The sequence below is a fragment of the Drosophila biarmipes genome, chromosome 3R, assembly GCF_025231255.1.
Source record: "Drosophila biarmipes strain raj3 chromosome 3R, RU_DBia_V1.1, whole genome shotgun sequence".
Taxonomy (NCBI): domain Eukaryota; kingdom Metazoa; phylum Arthropoda; class Insecta; order Diptera; family Drosophilidae; genus Drosophila; species Drosophila biarmipes.
In genome coordinates, this window is record NC_066616.1 from 18,758,182 (window position 1) to 18,769,422 (window position 11,241).

The window sequence follows — 11,241 nt, forward strand, 5'->3', positions numbered from 1 at the left end:
ACGATGGCAACACTTGCGAGAACGCCAAGGAAATGAGAATGAGAATGCCTGGCGAAGACCCGATGCCAAAAGATGAAAAGCCAAGAGAAGCGGCGGCAAAAGGCAACGCGGCGGGTCATAAAACGCGCGTGTATCTTGCCTCTCTTTCGACCGCAGTGGCCCCGTCTCGCTCGCACTGCAGCCACACGGCCTGGTCGAAACAACCACCCGAGAATCCAACTGGGGACCCGACATCCGTACATACATACTGCACCGACTCATGTCCAATCATTTTATATACGCCATTTGCTGTCTGGCGCAGATACATTTGTATCTTTATGTGCGAAACAAGTCCCAGGCCCGGCCGTCTCTCAACCCGTAAGCTGAGGCTGAATCTGAATCTAAAAACTGAAACTGACGACCGACGACTGACTCTGACTCTGAATTTTGAACCGGAGGCCGAGAGACTGGATTCGAGGCTGACGACATCGACGAGTCAATTTTGAATGCCAGTTCCCCAGCACGGTGGTGGTTCGAGTGCCGCTCTAATCATTTGATTGTTATTCCTTCGACATTCTGCTCATCTGACTTATTCAACCCCCAATGGCCTCCGAATCCCGGCCGGGGTTCGTCAGCGCGCTTATCTTTTGATTACCAGATCGAATCGAATTGAATTAGGTACATATTTTCAGCCATCCTCGGCACTTTGCGACAACTTTTTACCATTACCCCGCATATGCCGCGAATTCGACATGGATCCCTCGGGTACAGAGTGTTTTAGCCCTCAGTGTTCTTAAGATATACATTGAATCCAACTTGTCTTGTTGGGTCTTTGACGTGGGATACGACCATCTTGGAAAACTATTACAAAATCATCTAGTAGACTTATTGAAACTAAAATAGAGTTGTCTTTGTGAAACACGGTTTCGCTTGCCTCCTAAACGGGTTCGCTTGTCTTTCAAACCAAAGTTTAATTTAAAATGTAATGCTATACAAACACTACTTTTAAATGCTTTTTGTTACTTTGCAATTAACTTATGTTAACTTCTTCCACATTTCTATAAGAAATGCAGTAATATCAAAATACTGTAGCTTTTCTTTTATTCGTGTATAAATAGTATTCGCCATCGCACACCCTTGTGGTGCGCTTATAATAATAATATATCGCAAAGGTCTAACCCATCTGCTAAGCTCTATAAATGCAATCTTTTCAGGAAATAAGGAAAATATAAGAACGAGCTCTTTATACTTTTCCATTTTAAAGTAATACGCATCAACCAATTGCTGTTTTACGTTTGATTCTTTTAAAATATAGAAATGATTGACCAATTTTTAAAGTGTTTAAATAAATGCAGGTCCGCATATTAGATCAACAGTCCAGAGATTATAGACCAGTTATAAATCAAGTTTTTCCCGCAAGAATCGTTGGAAAATTACAAATTAAGAAAGCAAAAAGATAATTTTGCAAAACAATCATTCGGAAATTATATTCGTGTTTTTGACTAGTCAATAAGAGTTATAAAATGTCGAATGCTGTTTTATACACATTTTCTCCAAACATTTAACTCCAAATTTTCAATCACTTTCTTTTATTTATAAAAGAGCAGTTTTAATCAGACGAAAGTAGGACATAGCTAAAACAAGATATCTAAGCATTGCAAACTCATCGCCCAAAGTAGTTCAAAAATATGAAATTTGAATAATCACTGCTCAAGCAATTGGACTTCTCGGGTTTAAATTTTTAACATTGATTTAACTATTAAATAAATAAACTTATAACAAATTTGTGTCACTTACCGAAGATTCCACATAACTTAAAATAAATTACACAGCAAGAGCCACTTAAGAAATTTGTTGAATAATATTATAGAAGATATTTTAAAAACTCATTCTTAGGCAACACGTTTTCATAACATCGTTCATAAGATGTGACTACTATAAAATAAAATGTATTATAAATTCTTTACATCGCCAACTGAACCTTTTTGATACAACAGCCACTCAATCGATTATTTTAAAATTCTCGCACCACGGAAAACTACAGTTTGGCTGGCGGGGGTTGTTCATTTCATTGGACGCAACCACCCACCGAATCCATCGCATCCCCATTACCACCCAAATCAACCCAGCCCGGCGAAAGCTGTTCGATGGGTGAAAGCGTCTCCTTGTACATAACATAAAAAACGCATGAGACCGAACAGAACCGAGGTACTTTATCTGGCAATCTGCGAACCTCCGAGCAGGGGAAATGCCAGTGTTTACATAGCAGGGTGCATTTTATGGTATGTGCCTCCCCGAAGCCTCTAAGCTCAACATCGATGAAAACTTATTTAAATTTATATATAGGTAGATACATCTGTCCGTCGCAAGGTACATAGATGTGTGCACAGCCATGTACACTTATGTATGCATTTATCGGCTTTCTTCTTCCAACCCCTTGGCAGGGGTTGAATACCATTTAAACAAACACGAGATTGCGGGGCTTACTTTTATGACTCAAAGGAAGGCAATTACCAATGCAAATATTTCATTTCGATAATGATTTGTTAGTTTTCACATACAATGGATGCAAATACAAATACGTTCAATGGATGTAAAACCATAAAATCCATTTTATTTAAAACCATTTGGAATACTAAAATTACTCCCATACGGTTGACCCTTGCGTAGATCTTAGCTTAGTTAATAACAACGCTTAAAAAATAAAAAAGTTATATAAAAATACAAAAAGTAGATGGTATTATATGCCATCAAACCTAATTGGATTTTTCTCATAAATTCATAAAGGTGTTTTTTTTTGGATATTGTGGGTCTCTATCTAAAAAATATTTTTTAAGGTAATATACCTCAGTTTTGTCAAACAAGCTGTCAAATTGATTAAAAGAAAAGGAGAGACAGAAAGCTAACACAAGGGCTTTTTCCGTGTAAAGCTTTTTGATGGTTAGTAAAACAAAGCTTGACCTATTTTCGGACTAAATCTTTTGCTTAAAAAATTCAAAATCTATCTAAATCCTTATTTTAGCTGTTCGCCCATAAATCCGTTACTAAAAGGCAGTTAAGAGTCAAAGTTTCTCAGATCTGAAAACCACCCTATAATATCGATAACCAAAAATAAAAAGCCAATTTTTTTGTAAGCCACAAACCTTACGTGTGAAATATTATTGAAAGAGTTAAATTCGTATGCGGCTAATGTTAGAGAAGCAGACAAGCCTTTAGCTGGTAATAATTAAAATTTTAAGCTTTCAAATCACAAACGTAGTTATCATTACATTTGTCTCCGTGTGATACATAAGGCTCATTAACAGGGCAACAATTCTATCTAAACTTTCAAACAATTACCAAGTATTTTTCTCGGATTACTGATTGGCAATGACTTCAAGTACTGTAGACGAAATCGAAAGCTAAATTCAATTAATTTTAAAAGACTCGAAAGCCTGTCGAAATACCCACCTTTGCACCGTTAAAGCATTGAAGCTGACATGAAGAAAATTTCAGAAAAACACAGTTACATAATAATTTATTTAATCTTAAGACATATGCCGAAACAAGACTATTAATTCTAGTTTTAATTTATTTAAGCGCTGTATTACAATACCAGTGGCGAAAAGAACCAACAAAAACTCAGAGAACGTAGTGAAACAAAAGAAAAGATTCTCCAAAACAAGAAAGAATTTTGAAAGTGTAAGTTTGATGATCGAAAGAAAGCTTTTGATTTCTTTTTGGCTGAGAGAGCGGCGATTACGAACTGATCCGCTTACGAGTAAGTGCAGCACATACGTATTTGCTTTACGTTCTGTACGGGTACGAGTATCTGGATGTCTATGAATAAATTCGATGGTGAGAGGTCGCTTGCGATGTGCTGAACATCCTCCTCCTCTTTGGCGTACTTACCGAAATAATGGGTGGAAAAACGGAACAGATGTGACAGTGAATCAAGGGACACCAGGGATCAGGAAGAAGAATGGTGTTGAAGAACCATCATGGTACTTGGGATACTTTCAATTTTGTGTATATTCTTGCACTTCTGCAACTTGTTGTATTTTATTCACAATAATTAACTTTTTAAAAAAGAGAATTGCTAACGCTAGATTAAAATTCACTAAACAAACTATAATAGAACATAATCATAAACATAACCGACTTTAGACTACAACTTATCGAGGGCTCGAAATAATAATAATACAAGAACATGAATAAAGCAGTGGGTGAAATCATTTCTTCATCAAGTATGCATAGGCTAATTATACACATGTAATGATAGGCATAGGTGTAGTTGTAGGTGTAGGTGTAGGCATAGGTTTAGCATAATAATATAATGCTCGGGGCAAAACATTAACAAAATCGATAATTACACAACACAACTAAACTTAGACTTAATATCAGGATCAAGCGGCGTCGATACACATGAAAATATATGTATGCATATGTACGATTACTATATGTACTATGTGTAAGTTATATAAGTAGCTGTTACGGTATGCTAATTGCTCCGCCTCGACACATCCCCACCTTCGTTTTCACACTCGCTTACTTCAGTAAAGTGTATTTCTCTTTAGTTTTTGTTGCTTTAGCTTTACGAGTAGTTTTCTTCTGCTCTTTTTTGCTGTTTTTCATCGTTTTAGAGTTAGTTTAATTCGAAAGCGACTTCAACTATGGAGTAAACATGCACACACTCAATGAAAATTGCGACTTACGATTACCATTTGCTAAAATCGAATTCGAGTTCATATCATACAAGTACTGAATATCTCTGCGGGTAAGCAGAATACACTATATATCCGCGTTAATTTAGTTATCGAGTGCTGGCTTCGGCCGAAAATCAGCGCGATGTCTTAGTTTATATACAGGAACTTAGAAGGTATCAAAGGACACGACACGACGAAAACATTACACGACAAAATTTATCCTAGACTGCGGAGTGTGTGTGGGTGTGTTTTGCGGGGCTGTGAGGGGTCCGAAAATTGTTAAACAATTTCTTATGTTTCAAGAACATTTATCTGGGTCTACAATGTGCTCTGCTATACAGCGCTGCTCTGCTCTGCTCTGCTCTGCCTAACCTTAAGTGGATAGTTATGGTAAAATCTACTACTCGAACGCGTGTATTCATAATTTATGCGGGGTTATATTCACTGACGTTTAAGTATATTCATATTCATAATTTATAGTTCGGAAAATTCATAGTGCTCGCCTAGGTAAATGAGAGCGTTTTGAGAGAAATACGTACATACATATATTTTCGTACAGTTGCGAAATTTCAAGTGCATCTGCTACGGCTGCTTCTTCATCTTACTCGTATCTATATTCAACTACCGAACTAAGCTGCATTATCGTGTTGGGTTTTGGGATCTCTGGGGATCTCAGGAAGGTTCCCGAAGATCCGTAGAACTGACTTAATAATTAACTGCGTCTCCATCAACGTCGATTGGTCACATGATCAACATCAGCGACGCCTGCGCACTCCTGGGCAGCTGCTCATCCTGATCCTCCTCCTCCTCCTCCTCCTCCTCCTTCTCCCGGCTATATATCATCCACTATGCTAGAGATCTCTGGGGTTTTTGTACATTTAAGCGACCTAAGTCGGCCTGGCTGGAGCATCTCTGCGGCTGGCTAACATGGAAAGTCCATGGCCAGCTCGTTCTTGATCAGATGATGGTGGTTCGGATCGGACATGGTTTGGGGATTCGAGTTGGGCTGGTGGGTGGTGGGGACCCGACTCGGGTTGGCTAACTGCTAGTAGGTGGCAAAGCCCATGGCGCCCGCGCTGCTGTTGTCCAAGGGTCACTGGTGCATCTTGGCGGCATGGTGACCCATGTTTAGGCTAAGGTTCAGGTGGTGGCTGCTGTGGTGCTGCTGGGTCGCCTGCGAGTGGTTGTGATTGCTGCTCGAGTTGTTGTTGTTGTTCTGCTGATTGGCCTGGCGCTGCGAGTTCTTCTTGTTCTTCATGCGCCGGTTCTGGAACCATATCTTGACCTATAGAACGAGATACATCATTAAAGATATGTTCAAGGAATTCCTAGAAATCAATCACTCACCTGTCGCTCGGTCAGCTGTAAGTTTCTGGCCAGCTCCCAGCGCTTCTGCTTGGACACGTATGCATTGAAGAGGAACTCCTTCTCCAGCTCCAGGGTCTGGAACTTGGAGTAGGGCTTCCGCTTTTTCCGGACGGACACCTGGCCGGTCCACTCGTGCAGTCCGGGATTGGGCGTGCAAGGACCCACCGCACCCACCGACAGTCCACCAGAGGCTCCTGAAAATATCATAAAATTATAAGTTATAATAGGGTTACTTCGCTCATATATGGAAGGTGCGGGTGGTCCGCTGTGCGGTGCAATATCAGATCGTTAAGTTTATAGTGCAATAAAGGAAATTGTTTAGCAATAAGAGTAATACAAAATTATTCAATTCAGCGTTTATGGCCCCTTAATTGGTGCGGCACGGGGAGCGGAGCTCCGAATTGGCATGAGGCCCATATTCACACCCGAGTGGTTAATGCTTAATGAATACATTCGTTCCCGCTCATTGGGCGCCCAAATGAAGCAATTAATTTAATGTAGAAAATAAGCGACAAGGTGGATTTATTTTTATTTAATTGCTAGTTTTAGTCGCAGGCTCGAGTAGAAAGTCTAATTAATAGGTCTAGCTCTTTAAATCGAGTTCTTTTTATAAACCATTAATGACGAAGCCTTTGTGTCTCTACGAGACCTTCATTATAATTGTAAAACTGGCTGGCGAGGTCGTTTTCAGTGAAATATGCCCCGATAAATACCCGTCTTTACTATTGGGGGTTCCCCAGGAAAATATGCACTGCTGACAGTCACTCTTCTGGCGTTTCGAAGAGTTTGGGTGATAAGGCACAAACATAGGCAGGCAACCCCCATAGAATGCACCTCCAACGACTTTCACACCCACATTAAGGCGTAACGCTAGACAAATAGCGAGAACCGATTTATGGGCTGTTTTGCAGTACGCTAATTGAACGACAAACTTGACGGTCTCGCATTTCGCTATTCCAGCCGATACGGTGACAAAATAGCGATGCAACAACAAAAGAACTTTGGATGCACTTGGAAAAAAACATGCAAGGTTTTTAAGTTCATATTGTGTGGGGGTTTTTTTTAACTAAATGATCTACCATCTTATCTATCCTGAGAGCTTGCATTTTTAATTTTAAATTTTAACAGTAAATTAAAGATTTTTTGTCATTTGATATATCCGTTGTGATAAGTTTGTATTACAATATCATGTTTCAGTATTATTAAAACAGTCATTATTTGTAAACAAAATACAATTTAAAAAAAATGTAAAAAGGAATCCTAATTTAAATTTTTATTTTAAGTTAAAAATTACACTTTAATTAAATTGTTTTTCCTTTTAGATAGACTGTTATTAATAGAACAGGATTACAATTTGATAGTAACAACATTTATGAATCTTTGAAAAATAAACCAAAAATCGATGCGAAAGATTTTCTATTTTATAATAGTTTAACAAAAATGTAGTATTAATTTGAAAACAAAACAAGTGACTGTACGTTTTTTCAGGTGTCTTTCCCTGACTTTCAACTGGTTGTCTTCGACTCACCTGAGCTGGAGTAGTTCTCGCCGGGATAGCCGCGCAGTCCGCCCGGAGAGGAGTAGGTGGGCGGCTCGTAGCTGGACGTCGAGGTGCCCTCGACGGACTGTCGGGCGGCGGCGCTCACGTGGCGCTCCTGGTCGTTCATGTAGGCCACTGCCGCGGCGGTGCTGGCCGTGCTGGTCTGATCGCGGTAGACTCCGTTCCAGTACTGTTCGGAAGGAAGAGGGTCTGCGTTGGAGGAGGGTTCTTGGCGATGGGGCGGGGGTCACTTACCACCGGAAACTGGCTGGTGTCTGGATAGGGGTAGGGGAACATGTGGTTCCGGTCGTAGCCTTTCGGGTAGCCGGGATACTGGTTGAATGCGTCATCGTTGTAGGTCCAGTGCGCCGGGTGCCTCTTGACCGCCCCCGAGGTGTCCGTCTCGAATCCCGGCCGCATGGCGGGTATGTGCAGGGGCGCTAATTGGATGGACATATTGATGTCTGAAAGCAAACGGGCCAAGCGGATTGGGTGTTATTAATATTTGGCCAAAGTCAGGTAAATCTAATTTTAACGACTATTTGTGATTGCTTAACTAGATATCTCCCACGCGCTACCTTGCTTTTGTTGCATTTTTGCACTTTGCGAGACTTCGCTTCCTAGTTTGTATGTGAAGTCACAAATAGGTTCTATAAAAGCTAGCCATAGATTCTTTGTTAAATCCATTTTATTGTTCTATATCAAATAGTCATTTTAAATGGGGGATAGTTTGACGAATGTAACAAGGAGGTGTACTAGATGTTCAAAAAAATATTTATTAACGATATCAATTGTTAATTTAATTTAAAAAAAGTTAATGTATAGTTAAAACATTGGTGTATGAAGAGATACTTAAAAATATTTAGCATGTACGTGTTTGTTAAGAGTTCATAAAAAGCCTTTAAGGTTACTTAGTATAGACATCTCGATGTGTTTTTTTCGAGTTGTTAGCTTGTCTAAATGTAGTTCCAAGTTGTCGATAAATAATTTTGCTCCAAATATAAGGGAAAATAATTTTACAAACAAGTAGAAGGCATGACGATTCCTAACGGAGGTCAAGAAAACCCTTATCGCCTTCGCAAGCGTAATGCAATCAAGAAAACTGGAGCGCTCATTGCAATTGCAACAGAAAAAAGAAGTGAAACGGCCCTGTTCCCAATTCGAATTCCCCTGTATTTTTAGATTTTCTTAGGGGTGTGAATAATTTCAAAAATATATTTTCTAGAATATGTTTTCCCCCCAAGAATTTTCTATAGATTTTCAATAGAGTTGTTCGAAGAGATTTAAGGTTTCCAATAAGGCAATGGTACTATAACAGATAATATGAGAACTCTAGGATGCGTAACGCCCAAATAACTGAATGTCTTACAAGACTGCTAACTTTTCGGGACCTCACCTTCCTTCTGAGAACTAACACTGGAGGGAGAAACACTCGCCGTGGTCGGCGCAACGATCTGTGTCTGGCCAGGAGCAACTGCAGCATTCTGCTGGAGATTCGCGGAGGCGCCGCTGGCCGCGCTATTTGGGGTCTGTTGCTGCTGCGGCAGTTGCTGGTGGTGGGGCGATGTGAGATGTTGCTGCTGCTGCTGTTGCTGGGCGGAGGGTCCAGTGGGTGTTTGGGCGGGACTGAGGGCGCCGGCCACCGGTGTTGTCGCCAGCTGTTGCTGCTGCTGCTGCTGCTGGAGTTGCTGCTGCTGCGGAGCGGGGAGGAGTTGCTGCTGCACGGCGACAATTGGCACAGGCGGAGGATCCTCGTACATGACCGCATGCGTGGGCGTGGAATGTGTGGTGGGCGTTGACTGCTGTTGCTGCTGCTGGAGCACCGAGGAGGGCGAGGAGGCGACGACTGCATGTTGCTGCTGCTGCTGCTGTTGTTGCTGCTGCTGCTGCAGGTGGGGATGCGCGCTGTGGTGATGGCTGGTGGTGTGCAGAGGCTGAGGCAGGTGGTGGTGCGCATGGTGGTGCAGTTGCTGCAGATGTTGTTGCTGCTCCTGCAGATGCTGTTGCTCCTGCTGCTGCTGCTGTTGTTGCTGCTGCTGCTGCTGTTGCTGTTGCTGCTGCTGCTGCAGGTGGTGATGCTGCATGGCGGGCAGGGAGGGATGCGCCTGGGGATGCGGATGCGGATGCGGGTGCGGGTGGGCGGTGGGTACGTGGGTGTGTGTGTGATGCCCCCACCACGCCCCGGCAGCGGCGTGCGACCCGACTGCCGAGACATCGTGGGGGTCGTAGAGAGCGCACGCCAGCGGGATGGTTGGGGTCTGGGGGAGGGGTGGAATATTTACGGTTATCTTGGACGCGTTGCACTCGAACAGCGGCGACGTGGGGTTGAGGCGGTGCAGTGGGGTCGATCGCCTCGACCCACCGACCTTTTCTTATGTTTTCAACACTCCTTCTTTGAAGCTTTAATTTTTTATTATTTTTAAGTTTTTTCCTTATGTTTAATCAGTTTTCAATATCCAAATAAGTATTTTTGGCTGCCCCTTTTTGCGTACCGCACACGCACACCGACCTACGTCAGCGGTCACACGCACACGCCGACTTACTCACACACGCACACTGCCCGAAGAGCGGGCAAAGAGAGTCACTTTGTTGTTGCACAGGGGATCGAATCAGTTTCGGTTGCACAGGGTGTTCACGGTAGCCAGAAACTCGGGCAATATTTTCAAATTGGCTTTTTTAAGTTTTCAAAAATTTTCCAATTTTCCACTTCTCTGATTTTCAAATTTTTTCTTTTTAAGTTAATGTTTTTCTTTTCACTTTTCTCCGCCTTTGGTGCGCCTTTGTTTTTATTTATTTTTGTTTTGCTTTTATAATTATCATAAATAGTTTATTATTTGTGGGGCCTGCAGTAGTTGTTGTTTTCGCTGCTGCCGCTGGCGTTCGCTTTTTATGTTGCTGGTCATAAAATTTGATTTTACGACCAAAACAAACAATTAAACGCAATGTTTGCAACAGTTAACAAAAATGTTATTATTTCGCTCCGTAATGCCGGGGGACTGCTGTTTTGATTGTTGTATTTTGATTGGGTTTTTTTTGAGATTGGAATTTCCTTTTATTTTTCGAAAACGTTCAAGTTTGGTTTTTGAACCGTGCGAGCGAAAGACCTCGGGCTGAATGGACGGCGAGTGGGAAGTCGCTCAAGTCCCAGTCCTCGACGAAGTTGCAGGGCCGCTTGACTCGGTCGTTGTTGTTGCTGCTGCTGCTGCCGTGGCTGCTCTTGTTGCTGTTGCTGCTGGACGCCCGCGCGCCTTCCAACCGAACAGAGCGAAGCACAAATCTACACTGACAGGCAGCGGCGCACGGCGACAACATATCGCTGGCACACCGACAACACAGAACCAGAATCGCTCTCCCCATCTCGCTCTCTAAGAGTCAAGAGGCCCGCAGCGTAGCACAAAAGGCAGCGGCGCCACTCTAATCGTGTGTGCGTGTGCCTCCCCGTCCGTGTGACTCGAAAGAGAGCGCGCGCCTGCGCCGTTGCTGCCGCTGCTGCTGGTGGTGGTTGCTAGTGCCTGCTCCTGCTGCTGCTGCTGCTGCTGCTGCTCCTCTCTTGTGGCGCATTATGCACACGTACACTGTACACACCGTCTGTGTGGCTCCCAGACTGCCCGGGTGTATGTGTGTGTGTGTGTGTTGGGGGGACAGCCAAAGAGAGTTCTAGGCATAGCT

At 42.6% G+C, this 11,241-nt stretch overlaps 1 protein-coding gene across 1 annotated transcript; it reads right to left on the reverse strand.

Moving 5' to 3' along the window:
- Positions 1-3,479: 3,479 nt before the first annotated feature.
- Positions 3,480-10,841, reverse strand: LOC108025033 (homeobox protein abdominal-B). The gene is made up of 5 exons (XM_017095292.3): positions 8,969-10,841; positions 7,828-8,036; positions 7,561-7,762; positions 6,012-6,226; positions 3,480-5,949 (listed from the first exon to the last, which is right to left on the reverse strand). The coding sequence occupies exons 1-5, from the start codon at positions 9,654-9,656 to the stop codon at positions 5,758-5,760; spliced, it is 1,506 nt and encodes a 501-aa protein (XP_016950781.2). The 5' UTR covers positions 9,657-10,841; the 3' UTR covers positions 3,480-5,757.
- Between the last annotated feature and the right edge of the window lie 400 nt (positions 10,842-11,241).